Source organism: Chrysochloris asiatica, unplaced genomic scaffold, assembly GCF_000296735.1.
Source record: "Chrysochloris asiatica unplaced genomic scaffold, ChrAsi1.0 scaffold00025, whole genome shotgun sequence".
NCBI lineage: Eukaryota > Metazoa > Chordata > Mammalia > Afrosoricida > Chrysochloridae > Chrysochloris > Chrysochloris asiatica.
The window spans coordinates 18,440,448-18,459,888 of NW_006408543.1; the positions used below are offsets into that span (position 1 = coordinate 18,440,448).

The 19,441-nt window shown below is 49.5% G+C and overlaps 1 protein-coding gene across 1 annotated transcript in view; it reads left to right on the forward strand.

The window, feature by feature from the left end:
• Positions 1–257: 257 nt before the first annotated feature.
• TTC7B (tetratricopeptide repeat domain 7B) overlaps positions 258–19,441 on the forward strand; it is a 345,238-nt gene continuing 326,054 nt past the window's right edge. Inside the window, exons 1-3 of the mRNA XM_006839635.1 lie at positions 258–366; positions 1,983–2,137; positions 7,683–7,851. Coding sequence (XP_006839698.1) covers positions 258–366; positions 1,983–2,137; positions 7,683–7,851 — 433 coding nt within the window. The remainder of the gene's footprint in view (positions 367–1,982; positions 2,138–7,682; positions 7,852–19,441) is intronic.

Genomic DNA, 19,441 nt, shown 5'->3' on the forward strand with positions numbered 1-19,441 from the left:
TATTCAGTGTCCTGGGGTCCTGGTGTGGCGTTGTAGGATAAGCACTGGACTGCTAACTACAAGGTCAGTGGTTCACACTCACCAGAGCCGTTCCTCAGAAAGCTGTACAGGGTTTTACTATGAGTTGGAAGCCACCAGCACATTCAGTATTCCCTATGGAAATTACCCTGGTACCCACTCTTAGCACTTGGTGGGCACTGGGCCTCCGTCCCATAGCCCTTACTAGAAATCATCTCTTCATTTATAAAGAAGGACCCATGCTGCTGGTGCACTTGGGCACCAATCGTGTCTGCTCTGTGGACATCTGCTCGTCGTCTCCTGGTGTAGAAGGCTGCTGCACGCCCTTTCCGGTTTTCTCCCTGCTCTGTAGATGCTTTTCCGCCCCAGATACCTGAAGAGTTCTTGACATTTGTCACTGAACTCGGCCCTGGTTTGATGTTGCTTGGTTCGTCCCAGGTCCGCAGGCTGCAGCTCTAGAAGATAAGTTTAGGTGTCCCAGTACTCAGAGGACTCCTGGTGTGATGCTGTAGGGTTGACACTGGACTGCGAACCACAAGGTCAGCAATTCAAACCCATCAGCTGCTCCTTGGAAACCTTATGCAGGTTTGCAATGAGTCGGAACTGACTCAACGGCACTGACCAATAACAACAACAGGAGTTCTCAGACGGGGGACAGTGGTGGTTTGGAGGTAGAATTCTCACCTTCTGTGTGAGAGACCTGGGGTCAGTGCAGACTTGTGTGCAGCTGTGACACTGAATGGGTTTTAGCAGAGGAGCTTCCAGACTGGGAAGAAAGTCCTGGCAGTCTCTTCTGAAAAGCATTCAGTGCTCACAATGGTCTGATCCCTTTGTGCCTAGCGGGAGGTTCCGCAACTTTAAAAGGCTTTCTCTTGCTTCTGATTCCAGCCTCCTCTGGTGACCTTTTACCACCCAGAATCTTTGTGTGTGGGTCTTACTGATGATTTTTCAAGTTAATTTTAGTCTATAGTTAAATTTACTCTCCTTTCTAAGACCAGTTTGTTGAAGATAAAGTTAAAATTCTAGTCCCAACTGAGGTCCCCTCTCCTGCAGCCCAGAGTTAACTATTACGAGGGCTTGAGCCCATTTAAAACGGCTTTTCTATCACAAAGTAGATCGTGCTTGATGCAGGAATTGTTCCGGGTTTATTCCGAGCAGTCTGTGCATGTGGATTCCAATGAGCCCACCCAAGAGTGAGCTGCTTTTCCTCATTAACAAACCAACACAGACACCAGCAAGTTATGTTGTAAAACAGTACACCTTTAGGAGTAAACACATGTTAACATTCTCAGATATTAGTGTCCTTAGAAACAGAGGCCCTGGAGGTGCAAATAGTTAACGTACTTGGCTGTAAACTGAAAGGTCAGAGGCTCGAATCCACCCAGGGGTACAGCAGAAGAAAGGCCTGGTGATCTACTTCTGAAAAATCAGCCATGAGATAACATTACAGAACATAGTTCTACTCTGACACCCAGGGGATCAGTGTGGGCCAGAGTCGACTGAATGGCAAGTGGCTGTGATAGAAACATTCTGTCCATACATTCTAGTAACCCATCTCCTCCACGTAGAAGAGCATGCAACTTACAAAAGCCCACTCTTAGAAAATGCTTAGTGTTAGATTTTGTGTGTATTTTATAAAAGTCACATTGACTATATCATCAGACAACGTCTTTTTTCCTTTACTCAACGTGAGCTCTCTCTGTGTTAATCTGTATCCATCACTCCAGTGGCAATAAGCTGGTGACAGGAATGAGTATCTGAGCCCACGCCTTCTGGAGTGTGTACGCCAGAACATTCTTTGCTAACGAATGGAATTCATGTAAGATGGTGCCTGCTTGGACCCTATCTAAGATTCTGAAGTTCCAGAAGGGCCTTGCTGGGGTCTGGAGCATTAGGGTGTTGTGGGCCTGAGGTCTTTGGGGACCACCCTCGCTCCAGTTTAGCTTCTCTCTTTGTGTTTGTAGATGACATGGCAGAACTCCTCCTCGGGGAGTCGAAGCTGGAGCAGTACCTGAAGGAACACCCCCTGAGGCAGGGGACCAGCCCCCGAGGCCCCAGGCCCCAGCTGACCGAGGTCCGAAAGCATCTGACTGCCGCCCTGGACCGAGGGAACCTCAAGGTACCATGAGCCTCAAGGGTGAAGGAGACACGGTGGAGAGGAGACGATGCTGGTACCTCCTTTGGTGGCGAGTGCATGGTTACCATCCGCCTTCCTGTTAGAGCGTGGAAGGATACCCAAGGGCCAGCTGGGAGCGCTTGAGGCTGTCTGTCCTCTGCATAGCTCATCTGTCAGACCAACTCACTGAATGACCATCTGGATGGGGAGGGGGTTCAGGTCAACAGGAGTTCTCTGATGAGTGTTTCATCAGTGACACATTCTTCCTGAAAAATGACCCTAATCTTGGCCAGGTGCTCGAGGTCTGTGGCTCAGAGCTCAACCTGACAGTTGCCCCACTGTGGCAAAGAGATAAGTGTCACTTAACACACAGTTTCCTGCCTCACGCATGTGGCTCTGGCCCAGAGCTGTGTGTGGGTGTCTGTACTGGGAGGGACCCTGGGCAGAAGTCCTGAACGTGACCCTAATGCATGTGACCTGGGAACCTTCTGCAGTCCCCTGTGTTTCTCTTCCGTGCTCTCTAGTCTCTTGTAGACCCCATCTTGCTTTCTTCCTTAGCTTCACTGCCCAAATGACTCTGATGGTCACTTCTCCAGCCCCAAGGTCACTCAGTTCACATCGCTGATTGCAGCCAGCTCGTCTTGGTCATCTTCTCAGGACGTTTCCCTCATGTGTATCTATCTCCTTCAGAGAAGGAGTAGTCTTTAGTGGACTTTAAAAAAAATATTATTATTTAAAATAATATTTTATTTTAATTTTTATTGTGACTTGAGTGAAAGTTTACAGGGCAGATCATTAGTTTTACATTCAGCGAAGCATATACTTTGTTTCATTACAATGATTATAATCCCCTTCATGTACTATCAGTTAACAGTATTTCTGTATATTCATTTTAGCTCTTTTCTTTTAAATACTCAGGCATATATAATAATTTACACCACCAAAGGGCACATTCTGCAAGCCTGCCTCCTGGCCGCCAGCACCCAGTCCCTCTCTTTCCATGAGTCTAGAGTCCTCAGCTGCTCTCTCTCTCTCCATGTCCTCATCTCTGCCACCATCTCTGGTGTTACTGCTTCTCTGGATAAGGTCCCACATTCCACTTGTGCTCGTCTCCCTTGATGGTCCTAGGGTCCTCTGTTTCTGGACTGTAAGATTAACTACTCCCCCGATTTTGTTACAAAACTTCTACCTTTACAATTGTAAAAAATACTATTGTGACGAAATATGTCAAGGGGCTTCTTGGAAACATTCCATAGTCTTTTATTTCCATTTGTGCTCACATTTTTTTGAAGCCCCTCGTATACAATAAAAACTTGCTATTTTAGCCATTCTTGGATGAACTTTTGACCTCTTGACTTCTGTCCTTATAACCTTGATGAGTGTTCTTGTCTCCCTGTCTGAGAACTCTCAGAAGCTAGCTCTTGGTTGTTTGTGAATCTTTCCCCAAGAGATGCTGTGTTTCCCTGGGTATTGGAGACTAGTACCAGCTCCCGCTTTGCCGGGTGACTCTGGGGAGGGTACTTCTCTCTCTGGGACTGTTTCTGTAGGTTTGAATGACGTGGGCTCTTTGAGGGGTGAGCTTGGACCCTCCCAGGACCCACGTGCTGCCAGATGTGAGCTTTCGTTTTGAGATCCCCTTCCTCTTTGTCATCTGCTCACTTCCCTGGCCCTGTTGCAATATTTGAAGAAGTTAATATTTGTGTCTAACATGTGACATAAAGTAAAAGGTTTTCCTGGCTGTAAACTCAGCAGAAGTAGATCAATCCAGGCAGTTTACCTGGTGCTGCTTGGTGGGTTCAAACCACCAACCATTAGGTCAGTAACTGAGAGCAAACTCTCTGTGCCATGTGAAATCCTGGGTAACCATGAGTCAGACTCGATGATATCAGTTAGTGTCTGTCAGCCGACAGAAGCCCCCTTTCATAATGGGCTCTGTGTCTGTCTGTCTCCACTGGACAGGCTCCAGACCCCCGAGAGTCAGCTCAACAGTATCGCTTTTAACAGTTCAGGGATCTCAGCTTTTCAGGGCTGTAGGGCTGCTCTTGGGGCTTTAAACACCAAGCCTTCTCCCTTTATCCCTTCCCTTTCTCTCACAGCGCCACACCAGACTTCTGGTCAAAGTTAGGGAACAGCTTTCTCCTTATCAGTTGTTCTGAACCACTAGTGGCTGTGATCGGCTACAGAGGGCAGAGGTACAATAGGCATGTGGACCACAGCTCCCAGTGACAGACAGCCCGCCTCAGTGTCTGCTGGGGGTGTGCACATCTGACTGTGAAATGAGGAAGACTGAAGAGCCAGTGCTCCAGGCCTGGCATCTGGCTCGTTTCTTTCCCACTTCTAACCCAGCTAGCTTCCTCCTGACAAATGACCTCCAGATGCTGGTCCATTTAATTTCTCTCCCCGTTTTGTTTCCCATCCTCCCTAACCCATTGCAGCAGTAAGAACATTGAATTTAAAGTCAACAGTGCTGAATCTCAGTCCCAGTTTTGGACTTCTAAGCTGTGTGGCCTTGGGAAGTTTCTTTACCTCTCTGAGTTTCTGGTTTTTCATCTGTGAGCATTGCTGTGAGGCTCCAATGTGGGAAGAGCTTGTAGAACTGTCCAACGCTGATTCCATGGCATTCATTGTTTTGTTACTGGTTCTGCCTAGAGAATTAGTCTCCTGTGGCCCTTTCTGGTTCTTATAAAGAAGTTTCCAGAGTCACAGCTCTTCCTCGGTATGCTGCCCCACTCACACGAGTTAATGAGACAGGTGATGTGCCCTCTTTTCTTTTTTAAATTAAAAAAAAAAAAAAAAATTCTTGTTGTTGAGACTATGAACAACAGAACAGACCAGTTCAGCAGTTTCTACATGTACCATCCAGTCCTTCTGGTCTCATGGCAAAGGAGGCAGTTGTTTGAGAAGGTAATTAGCCCCCCCCTCCCCCATTCAGCTCCTCCTCCTATCTCTATCTCTGACTCTTCTCCTTCCTCTTTTGCTCCAGGCAAATAGAGACCAATTGTTGGGCCTTGGATGGCCCCTTGGGAACTTTTAAGACCCAGGCACTGTACTGTCAACTAGGAAGTACTATTGTTGTTGTTAGGTGCCGTCAAGTGGGTTCTCACTCATCGCGACCCTATATATGGTTTCCAAGGAGCGGCTGGTGATCTTGAACAGCCGACCTTGCAGTTCAAATTGACCTTGCAGTCCAGCACTTTAACCACTTTAACCCACAGCACCACGCCAGGTCTCCTATGTGCCCTCTTTTGCTAACTTTCGGTCCAAAAGTGTCTCCTGGCTGGGAGTCGCTAAAGCTCCATGCTGGTCAGACCAGAGTAGGATTCAGGAGACCTAGTTTCTGATTCTTGTCAGAAAATCGTCCTCACGGGCAAGTCAGCGTCAGGCGCTGTGTTGATGCCGGCAGCCTGGAGGCCTTGGCCAAGCAGTCTCGTCTGGGGCATGATTCCACAGCTGGACTTGCCCAGCCAGGTGCCCCAGAGCCCTCATCCTGAGCCTGTAGACTAATCACTTTCTTCAAGCCTCTGCTCGTTGTCCATCCAGCAGACGCTTCAGTGTTCTCAGATGCTGGAGGGCTTTGGGGAAGGACGGAAGATACAGCAGAACCTCTGAGGAAGTGCTTTCTAAGCATCAAGTCTGGCCTGTCCCCAGGCCTGGCAGGGAACCTTACCGGGGGTGCTAATTTTACACCAATTCTCTTTTCTTCAGTCTACTTTCATTTCTCTGTTTCCAAATCGAATTCTAATTTCTTACATGGGTCCCTGGGTCTTGGGCCTCTGGGCAGTTTGACCTTTGATCATGTGGATGAAAACTTCTGCATTTCTTTGTAAAACCTTTGGCTTCCTTCGACCTCTTTGTCCATGTTATCATCCTGTAGCCTGTTTCGTTTCACAAAACGCCTGGGTGCCCCTCACCTTGGCTAAAACAGCTGCTTCACTGTGTCTGGTGGGTCTCTTCTCCCGTTCCCCACCTCTGTCCAAACTGTAGATTGGAAATGAGTTCAGCAGCATGCTTGTTGCTGGAAGCTGCAAAATGTAACCTTGAATAGCTCAAGTTCCAAGGAGCAGGCCCGGGCGAGGGTGATGAATCTGTTTCCTTATATAGATGACTAGGTGGCTCTTCTTTACTCAGCTGAGGAAGGGAGAAGGGCAGAGTCTGCGGCCGGTAGGGGTGGGCTGGGGAAGTAGACATCTCCTGGTTGGAGAGGAAGGAGAGCTGACAGCAGGCTAGTACAGCCTGGGTCTCTGGAGAAGGGGACCAGGGTTCAGTCATCTCAGCTTAACATGGGCCTTCTAGGGAGTGGACCAGGGCCCAATAATGTCAGCTTAAGAGGCTAGGCCTTCAGGGAGGAGGCCAGGGCTTAGTACCCTCAACTTAACAGGGTTGGCCTTGGGGAAGAGGATCAGGGCTCAGTTTAACAAGCTGAACTTTGGGGGAGGGGACTAAGGCTCAGTAACTTTAGCTTCACAGACTGGACTGGCTCCAAGAAAAATCCTTCCCTGGAAAGAAAGCAATTTCTGATATTGGCACTGATTTATAAAGGCCTCTCTCCTTTGTGGGTTACTTGGGCTACAGTCTTGTAGGGCACCGGTAGGACAGTGGGCAGCATCCAGAGCCGTCAGTCAGCAGCTTCCTTTCTTTTGGGTGGGTGTTTGTATGTTTTACTTAAGCAGCCTTCCTTCTGTCCTTGGCCCAGCCCAGCCCAGCCCAGGCCAGCCCAGGGCCAGAGGAGCGCTGCAGGCCTTTTGTTTTGTTAACAACAGTATTGAGATATAATTCAATTGCCATCCAGTTCCTCACTGAGAGGATGCATTTTATGGTTCTCTGTATATTCAGGGTTGTGCAGCTATAACCACAGGCAATTGTAGAGCCATTTCATCACTCTGAAAGAAACCTTTTGTCTCCCCAGTTTCCCCAGTCCCCGACAACCACAAATCTGCTTTCTGTCTCTATGTGTTTGTTGTTGTTAAGTGCCGTTGAGTTGATTCTGACTATAGATTTGTCTATTTTGAACATGTCCTAAGGAGCCCTGGTGGGGCAGTGGATTTAGCATTGGGCTGCTAACTATAAGGTCGCTGGTTCAAACCCATCAGAAAACATGAGACTGTCTGCTCCCATAAAGATTTCCAGTCTCAGAAACCCTAAGGAGCGGTTCTTTGTCCTGTGGGGTCACTAGGAGTCAGAATCAATTCGATGGCAGTTGACAGGACATACAGCAATGGAACCGTACACTGTGTGGCCTTTTGTGACTGGTTACTTATTGTGGTGGCTTCGAGGTTCATCCATGATGCACCATGAACCAGTACTTCATTTCTTGTTAAGGCTGATATTCCATTGTATGCAATAGACCACATTTGATTCAGCCATTCATCCCTGGATGGACATTTGGTTTGTTTCCACTCATAGGCTCTTCTGAGTACAGCTGCTATGCACATTTGTCCACATGCTGGTGTGGGGAGGGCAGAACTGGGGGGTTGTGCAACCTCAGATGGCTGTGCCCTGCCTGAGAGTCGTATAGGAAAATGGTTCTTTTCTCTCCTTTTCCTTCTAGTCAGAATTCCTACAAGAATCCAATGTGATCATGGCCAAGCTGAATTATGTGGAAGGAGATTATAAAGAAGCACTCAACATCTATGCCCGGGTGGGCCTCGATGATCTGCCGCTGACAGCCATCCCCCCTTACAGGCTGCGGATGATTGCGGAGGCCTACGCCACCAAAGGTGAGACCCGTGGGGTTCCCCCGGCACATTGTGTGCGGCCAGGTGGGTCTCCCCAGAGCCTCCCATCTGACTCTAGGCTTCCAAGGAATGCCAGAAACATCCCACAAGGCCACCTGGGTAGTATTAAGCCCAGCAACACTTCATTTCCTCAGAGCCTTGGTTCTTTATCACTGAAGGATAAACCTTTCAGGAAAGTTTTCCTGATAATTTCGTGATAGCGTAAGCTGGGACTTTTTGGCATAAGATACTGCACAACATACACAGGGATTCATGGTCATATGGTCAATTGGTTAATGCCACACCTGGCTTAATGAAGGCTACTTGTGCTACAGTTACCTGGTGTTCAATGATAAGCCAAGGACTTGGGTAGAAGAAAGGGCGAATGTTTTCTCTGGTGCCAGGACAGAGCTTGTCATCTGGTGTGAGACTGCAGCTCCATGCAGAGAAGCAGGACACATATCGTATCTCCAGACAGAAATGACACCAGCCAGCCCTCTGTCCTCAGCCAGCTGTGATGAGTCACTGCAGCGACCACAGAGAACTCAGACAGCACACTCACAGCTCTGGGACTCAGTAACAGGTTACAGTGCAGGCTCACAAGTGTTCAGGGCACACTTCTTCCAGTCAGGATGGCCTCTCTCAGCCTGGCCAGTGTTCCAAAGCTCCTTTAGGGCTGCTGATAAATGCTCACAGGGCACACTACTCCACCATACGCCTCAGTCTGGAGGCACCCCACTCTGCAAGTCTCCTGCCTACAGTCACTCAGCTTTACTTGCTCCGTGGGCTGGAAGTACACGGCCGCATCTCACGTTCTGGTTCTTGGGTCTGCTCCTGCTTCTCTCTTTGTCACTCCTCCGGTGTCATAGCTTTCTGTCCCTGGGTCAAGGAGGTTCAGTGTGTAGGGATCTCAGGGTCCAAAGGATCCGCTCCATTCCTGGCTCTGCTTCTGAGATGACCCATGTTAGAGTTCCAAGTTTTTACAGTCACAACTGAATCATAGCATCCTGTCAGTATCTTTTCCCAAATCCTTCTTGTAAAAGAGTGATTTGGTGGGAGTTACAAAGACTAACACTGTTGTTATGTGCCATTGAGTTGGTTCCAACTCACAGCAACCCTGTATGGGGTTTCCGAGGAGCAGCTGGTAGGTTTGAGCTGTTGCTCTGTGGTTCGAAGTCCAGTGCTGATCCTACAGAACCACACCAGGAATCCAAATAATTCCCTACACTGTAGTAGCTGACCTGCCCAAGCTGCTGTTTTCTCAGTGGTAAAGTGTGTCAAATCCACATCCATGTTATAGAGTTAGCTTGAGGATTAAGTCAAACACTTTATGTGAAGCCCTTGACACTGCACTTGGCACATAGCAAATGCTTAATACCTGGTACTTTATGACACAGCCCCAGGCTAGACAGCAAATGGTCATTGCTGGCGGTGAATAGTAGCTCTTCAGGGCTGGGAGGGCTTCCTGGGGGAGGAGGGCTCTTTAACTGGATTTCTAAATGCCCCTGGCAAGAAGGAGCTAATCAGAAGCAGGCAGCATCTCTCCTTTCTGCCACCTGCTGTCCAGTCCAGGCATGTGGCTGACTGTGGCTGACTCAGAGGCCGGGATGGGGTGGCCTGAGCCTGCAGAGCAGCAGTGAGCCGGCCACGGTGCTGCCAGCACTGCTGGTGGCCCAGCCTGTCTGACAACGCTTGTCCGATGCAGCCTGAACTAAGTCAGACCCAGCCCGAGGCACACTTCCCAAGAGTTTTGTGATGGGGCTAATGCAAGGTCATCTCATTAGTCTCTGACACGTCCCTGCAGGCTGGGAAAAGAGGCTGGTACAGGTGCTCGAGGAAGTTTAGTGGGCTGCCTCTGGGGTCCCGAGAACACCTGGCTGATGTTTGCATCTGTGTGTCTGGGCCACACAGCTGTCCTCTTCTCTGTTTGGTACTTCACTCAGCCACCTCTTGCACCTGAGGCTGGAGAGTGTGCATGTGCGCGTGTGTGCTCCAGCCGGGAATGAGATTCTGGAATCAGAGCAAACCTTCATTTGACAATTTCCAGTTACCAGTAGCCCTGGCTAGGTGAGAGAGAACCAGGTGGGTTGTAGACAAGAGTTGGTTTGCTCCTTGTGAGACAATGACTGGGCCTAACTTAGCACCGAATCAGTGTGGAGACGGACTGTCTGCAGGTCGCACTGCCAGCTCAGTTTTGGGGCTGTCATTCCAGGTGGGCGAGGAGGATGGGAGACTTGGTCCTCGAGTCTGGCTCTGGTACATGCCCAGCGCTGGGCCCTCTTGGGATACCCTGGCTGGGTTCTGACTTCTGCAGAGCCGTATGTGCTCAGGGAGAGTGATGATGGCTTTTGCCTGAGGAAGTGACCTATGACGCAGGGAATCCAGGCCCTGAGAGCCTGTGGCCAGGTGCCAGGCAGCCTAGAGTGAAAGGTACCAGCACCAACCCTGAATCGTCTGCCTGGGTCCAACTCCCACCGGGCTCTGACCTTGTGCAAGTTCCTTAACTTCTCTGTACCTCAGTTTCCCCCTCTATAAAGCCCCATGGGGTATCCCGAGGATCACATGAGATGGTCTGTGTAAAGTGCTTCAAACAGTATCTGGCTCATAGAGAACGTGATACAAAGGTTGGCTTAAAGAGAGTGTTTGGTGGTGTTGTTGTTATGTGCCGTTGAGTCGGTTCTGACTCATAGCGACCCTGTATAGGGTTTCCAAGGAGCTGCTAGTGAGCTTGAACTGCCGACCTTGCAGTTCAAATGGCTTTGCAGTCCAGTGCATTAACCCATAGTGCCACAGCAGGACTCCTTGGTGGGGGTAGAGGACCACTAAAAGTGACTTGAAATAATGGAGAGAAATTGCTTGCCTAGTCCCCAGAGATGCCCAAAGATAGAAACGTTTTCTGAGGTGTTTAGAGGCCTTTGGTCTTAGCTCTGGGCAGAAATAGTCTGTGGGTTTTTTTTTTTCCTCTTTCTTCAACAAAGTCCTGAGAATTTTCAGGGAGAGATTGCTAGTAGGGGTTATATAAATGTTGCTTGCAAAGTACCCTTCAGTCAGAAGTCGTGAACTGCTGGTCTGGAAGCTGCATGAACAGGGTTGTTGTGGTCAGCTCAGTGTTTCCAACACTAAGGAATTAGTTTCTAACATTTCAAGGTGAGACCCTCCAGTTAAATACTCATTTGGTTTTCTGGCTTCTTGGGAGAGAAGAGAAGAGCTGTCCCTTCATTCCTGATGGTCAACAGCAGGCTGGAGTTGCATGGCCACTGCCCCTGGAAAGCTACAGGCCCAGCCCCCGCCCCCACCCAGTGCCTCTGCTGAGGTAGACACCGGGATGACCTTGCATGGCTCCAGAGGTCATCAGAATTTTTCCATGGTGACCTGAGGCTTTCAGCCAGAGCCTGGAAATGCCATGGAACTCACCATCCTGCTCTTCCAGCCATGGCTGGATGCACTTCCTGCTGGACTTTGCATACTGGAAATCCAACCTCAGAAATACCCAATTGTGGAGAGACTTGTGGGCCAGCACCTCGGCAGGGGTTGGCCTGTCCCTTGAACCCCTGCAAGTTCCTGTTTTCTAGAAGGAGGAAACGAGACTGACGAGGTTATTAGGAATGGTATCCGATTGTGCCCTTTCAGTCTTTACAAGCACCCAATGAGGTAAGCATTATTATACCTACTTTTCACTTACTGAGTTTCATGACCTGACATTTCGCATTTGTGACAATAATAAAAAATCCATCCAATTATTTTTGCCCATGAACGACATATGTCTAGCAGTAGCAAAGCTGGAGGTGCTAGGCGAGAGAAAGGCTGGCTGCAGTGGTTAAGCTGATGTGTCAGCACGGCTGGGCCATGCTTCTCAGGGGCTTGGCAGTTGTGCAATGATGTAGTTGTCCCCCGCTTGTGATCTGATGTGGTCAGTCTCCTTTCCCCCATAATGACCTGGTCTTTAGAACCTAGCCATGTTGGTAAATGAGGAGTAGGTACATTCTTTCCATTTTACAGAGGAGAAACCTGAGGGAGGCACAGGGAAGTCAGATGACCTGCCCAGACCTTGACTTCAGAGACTGGCTCGGAAACCCACAATCCTGCCGAGCGGCAAAGCAGGACTCTAAGCTGCAGAGTGTTCTGCTCCAAAGCCCATGTTCCTCATCACTCTGGCCCCGAATTCACTCTGGCAGGGTCATCAGAGAATGTCCTGGATTTGTATCTGCACTCCTCTTCTCTGCACCACCCCATGCTCTCCCAGCCCTAACCTTTGCCTTCACCCAGGTTTCTGTTGAAAGGATCCTTTCTTCCTTCCGTGCTCACATAGCCCATCTTCTCTGAAGCCCTCTTAGGCTCACCATGCAGAGTCAAATGTAACCTCCTCTCCTCTTACAGCACAGAAAGTTGGAATTATGTGAGAGTCGTTAGAATCAACTGTCTTGCTTTCAGATACAACCTGCCCCTGGAAGTCTGGGGGCTACTCTGCAGTAAGAGCTCAGTCTTGAGCATTTGGCACCCTGAAACTTAGCATAGTGTCTGGCACATAATTGTTGTTGTTAAGTGTCGAGTCAGTTCCATCTCATAGTGACCCTTATAGGTGATCCGACATTGAGTGAAATGTGTAAAGCTTAAGTTGAGACACAGAGACTAGAAACACAAGAAATGGAGAACCTTTTTAGCTTTCAGGACTGTTGGGTTAATTGAATGAGTGGCAGGCTGTAGGGATAGAGTTTGAGATGTCAAAATGCAGCTCCTGGGACACCAAGTAGCCACAGATCGTCTTCTCCCAGAGGGGTGGCTCAGGGACAGTACGTTAGCACTTGGATCTGCTGGTGATGGGGACCCTTTCTGCCTCTAGGTGGGAGAGAGAGTGGGACATAGCTGGCTGCTGTCATCACCTTCTAAGTGGTCCCCTGCCACTTAGGGCCAGAAAGACACTGGCTCATATAGGACGGAACTTGTATGTTCTTCCTGTAACAGCCCTGCTGATCAAAGCTGGGCTTAGCACTCTGCCACCATCTGCAGAGGCATGGACCTCCTGCGTGGGAGTGTAGTGGGGTTGCTTCCATCCTCAAGGAAAGGGGAGAGATGGTCAGGGTGAGCTAAAGTAACATACATTCGCCCTGCTGAACTCCTTCCATTGGTGAGAAGTTGTTCACAGGGCCATCGCCCCAAGCAGCTAGGCACGTGGGAAGGAGAAAAAGGACTGAAGATGCGTGAGCCTTCATAGTCACCTTCATACTGTTTTCCCCTGGCGCAGACTGTCAGAGAGAGGATGTCACCCGGGGAGGACCAGGACCAGGAGATGTGGACTGTGGACTCTGTTGTACAGAAGGTGGCACTGTGTGGGGAGCTTGGTGGAGTCTGCTTTGTCGTCTCCAGCCCTTCCCTGCTCTTGGCGTCAAACCGCTGCTTTGGTGCAGGGTATCTTAGTCCTCTTGTGTTGCTAAAACAGAAATCCCACAAGGGGGTGGTTTTAACAAACAGAAAGCATTCCGTCACAGTTTAGGAGGCTGAAGTCCAAATTCAGAGTGCCGGCTTTAGAGGAGGCTTTCTCTCTCCCTCGGCTCTGGGAAAAAGTTCTTGTCTCATTTCTGCATCTCTAGGGGCGGCATGCCCTGGAGATCCCCATGTGTCTGGGTATCAATCTTTCCCTGTATCTAGGAGCTTCACAATGTCAGAGGTTCAAGCCCAGCAGCTGCTCCTCAGGAGAAAGATGAGGCTTTCTGCTCCCACAAAGATTGACAGCCATGCAAACCCTAGACAGAGTCACTGTGAGTGGGAACCGACTTTAACGACAAACAGGAGTTTCACAGTTCAGGGACCTCTGGTCCAGAAAATGCACTCCACTCCTTTCTTGTTGGTAGTGGGTCCCTCTTTCTCTGCTTACTTCTGTCTCCTTTTATATCTCAAAGAGATGGACTCAAGATCCAACCTAATCCTAGAGATGACCTCCGATCTCATTAATATCATAGCTGTGAGGATTTTCCACCCCTAGAATAACCACATCAGATCAGGGCTGACCACTTCAGTTCACATGGAGGCGGGGTTGTTACATTATAATAGATCCCATCCTGGGGGCCTTACTACGTCTTAACTGAGAGGCTGAGAAGCCAGGTCCAGCCAAGTTGACACAAAACCTTAACCATCACACAGTTGTTACTGGCTTTGAGAGCCAGACTGCCCATATTTGATTCTCTGGCTTTGTTGCTTATTACCTATTGTTGTTGTTGTTGTTGTTAAGTGCTGTTGAGTCGATTTCGACCTATAGTGACCCTGTATAGGATTTCTGAGGAGCAGCTGGTGAACTTGAACTGCTGACCTTGCAGTTCAAACGGCTTTGCATTCTGACACATTAACCCACAGAGCCATACCAGGACTCCTATTAGCTATTTTTGTTGTTAAGTGCTGTTGAGTCGATTCCAACCCATAGTAACCTTGTATAGAGTTTCCAAGAAGCAACTGGTAAGCTTGAATCACCAACCTTGCAGTTCAAATGACTTTATAGTCTGACTGACGCATTAGCCCACAGTGCCACCCCAGGACTCCTGGGAAATATTACTCTGACTTCTGTGGATCTCAGTTTCTTCATCTGTAAAAGGAGACAATAATGGTATCTCCATTGTAGTCACTCATTCCTGTGACAGTCCTCTGTCTCTGTAAACTAGAGGTGACAACAGTACAGACCCAGGCCAGCACTTGTAAAGCCTTTGGCGGGATGCCTGGCAGGTCAGCAAGCCTTAGTTACTTATGGAGCCTTGGGGTTAGCTCCTAATGCAGAGACCTTTCAACTACATTCAGTTATGAGTAATGAGATGCGGGACACACTGGATTCCACTTACATATGCTAGTGGATCTCCTGGTGTGACACTACAGGATAAGCACTGGACTGCTAGCCACAAGGTCAGTGGTTCAAACCCACCAGCCACTTCTCGGAAACCCTATACAGGATCGCTATGATTCGGAACCGACTCAACATCACTTAACAACAGTGGATCACCTGGCATTGTAGTGGTTAAACCACTATGCCAGTGGTTTAAATGTAGTGGTTAAACCAAAATGCCAGTGGTTTAAATCCACCTGAGGCTCTGCAGACAGGGGCTCTGCAGGAGAAAGACCTAGCAGGAGATCTGCTTCCATAAAGATGAAAAGCTAACCCAGAGCCCTTAGCTGTTGCAGCCCTTCTGACTCACAGTGACCCGGTGGGACAGAGCAGAAGTAGCCCTGGGGTTCCAAGGATCTGAATCTTGATGCAGATTGTAACCTCTGATCTTTCCCTTAGCAGCTGAGTGCTTAACCACCGTGTCACCAGGGCTCCTCTGTAGAGATTGTTGTTGTTAAAGTGCCATTGAGTCAGTTCCAATCCGTAGCAACCCTGTATAGGGTTTCTGAGGAGCAACTGGTGAGCTTGAACTGCCGACCTTGCATTACAGCCTGGAAAGCCCTGTGGGGAAGTTTACCTCTGTCCAGTATTGTTGTGATGAGTTGGAATTGCCTTGATGACACCCAACAACAACAACAAGTGGATCTGTTTGGTCTGGTGGGGGCATGCATGGCTCTCAAGGAATGGGACGTGGGAAGAAGACTTTCAGAGAGAAATTTGGAGCATGGGAGGGAGCTCAGACCGGTGCTCTCGGATGCTCCTTAAGGGAGGATTGTGTTGTAGGTTGGGGAACAGCCAGTCATCAGGGGCTACTGGAGACGTTACCTAAACAGGACTGCTTGAGATTGGGGCTGAAGACAAAGGTACACTTCACCAGTTTTGCCCAGGGCTGGCCTAGAAGGTAAGAAGTTGAAATCATATGAATGGTTTGACAACAAAATGCCACTCACCTTGGGATGGATCAGTTGATTCAAGTAGTGTTTCTTTAAGAGGTAAGAATAATTCACACAACTCTCAAACACGATTCTGTCTTTATAAGGGACTTCATCTCTCATTCTTTAAACATATTATCAGGAGAGACCAGTCCTTGGAGAAGAACATCATGCTTGGCAAAGTGGAGGGTCAGCAAAAACTAAGGAGACCCCCCAGCAAGGTGGATTGAGACGTTGACAGCAACAACAGTCTCAAACATAACAATTGTGAGGAAGGCGCAGGACGGGGCAGAGTTTCCTTCTGTTGTGCACAGGGTCGCTATGGTGACGCCTAGCAACAACAGCAAAATACACTGGCTGATTGTTGATGTTAGTTGCCACTGAGTCAGCTCTACCCATGGCAGCTCGTGCACATCAGAATAAAGCGGTGTCCAGTCCTGCACCTGCGTCATGGCCATGAACCTGCTCGAGAATCTCTGGGTTCTGAGAGCACCCCAAGCTAGGGGCCTCCTCTTCCAGCACTGTATTGAACCCTCTTCTGTTGTGCTCCGTGGGATTTTCATTGCTGAAATTTTGCAAGTGGAGTCCTGGTATGGCGCCGTAGGATAAGTACGGGACCACAGGTCATTTGAATTGCAAAGCCGGCGGTTCAAACCCACCAGCCACTCCTCGGAAACTCTATACAGGGTCGCTGTGAGTTAGAACCAATTCAACAGCACTTCACAATAGTAACAGTTTCTGAAAGTCCATCAGTAGACCTTTCCACTTAGTCTCTCTTCAGTTTCTCTGGAGTCTCTTCATCATGGGTGACTCTGCTGGTGCTTTTGAAATACCAGTGACATAGCTTCCAGCATCATAGCAGCACGTAAGCCACCACGGCACCACACACGGACGGACGGGTGGTAGCAGTAGCTGAGAAGAAGGGACTTGTCACAGCAGAGGAATCATCTTTGGATTGGGCTCCAGGGAGGGGGGCTGAACTTCTCTGTCTCGGCTTCCTTCCCCAGCCAGAGGCCAGGGTGGTTCCAAAAGCCTCTCCCCCTCTCAAGCTGTGGCGCTCACCGACTTCGGATGCTTCACGTGGATTTGATGAAGAATAGCAGTGGGGTGATGGAACCTAAATTACTAACCAGCTCCTGTTGGCAGGCATTCCATTGTTTTCTGCATGCTCATTGCGTGAAGCTGGAGTCCCAGTGTGGCGCTGTGGGTTAATGTACCAGACTGCAAAGCCATTTGAACTGCAAGGTCAGTGGTTCAAGCTCAACAGCTGCTCCTCGGAAACCCTATGGAGGGTTTGCTATGGGTCAGAACCGACTTGACGGCACTTCACAACAACAACATTGCATGAAGCTGGTCCAAGTGCTCCCATTGTGCAGGTTCTGCGCGTTGGCGAAGGAACAGAGACGCAGTGTGAAGAGGAGACAAGGGTGCTCTCTGAAGCAGCTCTTGAGAGGCGCTGCCTGTCCCCGTGAAGCTTAAAAGCACTAGTGTTTAAACACAGAACCCACCTCCACAAAGGTTTGGCTCCCGACTCCGCTCCTCCCAGCTTGAAAACTCAGCATCTCTGCACACCCACAGATCTTTGCTTAGCATAATCAGCCATTAGGCCTGAAACTTCAAGGAATCACTGGGAAGATGTTTTGGAAAGAGGCAGTTGGGAATTGCTCAGTGTCATCTGTGGGTCTCCTAGAAAAATCCAAAGCAAAACCCAAACCAGTCTCTCTGTCAAGTCGATTGATTCCAAGTCCTGGCCACCCCATGGGTGTCAGAGGAGAACGGTGCTCCATGGGGTTTCAGTGACTGGTTTGTCGGAAATAGATCACTAGGGCTTTCTTCCAAGGCACTTCTGGGGGAGGGCTCAAACTTTACACCTTTTGGTTAGTAGCCAAACATGTGGTTTACCCCACCCAGGGACTCCCACCAGAACAAAATGTGGATAAGTCAACACAAGGGAACAGTATATTGATGAGTGGCTTTTCTCAAGGACAGCTCTTGTCTTCTTCCACCCCACAGACTTTGCCCTGGCCACAGGGGTGGTATCAGAGGAAATGTTTGAAACAGACTGAATTGGAAGTTCTTCAGAGACTGGATGGTTTTCCTTTGAGTATTGTCATGACCCCCAAAGGCCGTCATGCATGGAGATTACAGAGGAAACACATATATCTTCTACTGTAAAAGAAGGAAAAGAGAATAAGGGTGTATCAGTCTTTTCTCCATAGGACTTAACTTAGTAATAACACTGCATGCCCAGCTGAGTTCACACGGAGGTAATGCGCTTCTCCATAGGACTTAACCTAATAACACTGCATGCCTGGCTGAGGTCACACGGAGGTAATGCGCTTCTTATAGGCAGTTTGCTTTTCTGCTTCAAAGCTCAGCTTTACACCCTGGGATAACATGTTTATGAAGGTGCACAGGCTGTCACGGATGGGGGGGTGCGCAGTGCTGGTCCACTCACATCTCTTAGGGTCCTCTGCCTTCTCCAGGCCATGGTTGAAGTCTTCTGGGCCAATTGGCTTCTTTGCACAGCTGGCAGCTTCAGGCCTAGGCCTGGTGGCCTGGGCTCATCTCCTGAGCCAGTTCCCATCGCCTGGTAGAAGCTGCCAGGGCTGGAATGGCAGGGGGGATACTGTGGGGATCTGAGGCCACCTTGGGGCTTGGTGAGGGAGGCGCAGGGGCTGCTGAGGGTGTAGGACGGGGTGGGTGGGGCAACAGCAGAGTATCCATGTCATCTCCCTGCTCCCGCCCCAGCTAGCTGCTTGGCAGATGTGGTAATGAGTATACTGCTCTGTTGTCAGAAGGTTAATCAAGAGACGCTGGAGGGACACTACCAATCCTAGCCAGCAACTAAAGCCCCATTCTGCAGGACTGCCTGGTGGGGGGGGGCCAGAACTCCTGCCTTGGGTGTAAAGCTGAAGGCTCCTGTGAAGTTCTAATAGGGTCTGTGGGTTGGGACCCTTTCAGTTGCAGGTGAAAGGAAACAATCCCAACTGGCTTCAGCTGCAACTGGATTGAGGCCGAAAAGCCGTGGGTTCTTTCTCTCGATTTCTTGGTTCCCCTTGCCCTGTGTGGGTTCCATACTCAGGCTTCTGGTGCCTGGTGCAGCTGTAGACTCTGGTCCTCTTAGGTCTAAGTCCAGTGGGAAAGGTGCGGATGATCCGCCTTCCTCAGAAATCTCAGCCAGATGCTCACTGTGTCGTGTTGGCCCTGCTGGGTGGGGCCCATTCCCTCCTGTGGTTTGGTTGGGTGGACAGAGACAACGTCCTGTGACTGACATAGGCCTGGCATGAAAGCAGTTATGAAGAGGGTGCCCATAGAAGAAGGACTGCTGTCATGAAGGGTACCCACAACAGTGGCTTCGTGGCTAGGAGCCCTCTCGTCAAATGCACCCCTGGCCCTCTAGCCCCTTTCTTGGTTGTAGTTGTCCTTGCAGGGGGCAAAGAGAAGGGGAGATTGGGGAAGAGCCAGGCGACTGCTCTGTGACAGAGTCACTGTGTGACTGGAGATGATGGCTTTAGTCTTAGACCATCTCAGATGGCTGTTGGGAGGAGCCAGCCTCACATCCATGGAGGCTCTTGAGGGGGCAGAAAGGCTCATGGCTTCTAGCTTTGGGGGAACCAGAGCCAGGCAGTGGAATCCGCACCATCTCCAGCTACTCTATGGAGTCCTGCTAACCTTCCCATCCACCCTAGAGTCAGTGACACTGACACATGAGCATTCTTTTGGATTACATCTGCTGTGCCCAGGGAGTCGGACACCATGCCAACTGACTCACCTGTGGGAGCACACTTTGTCC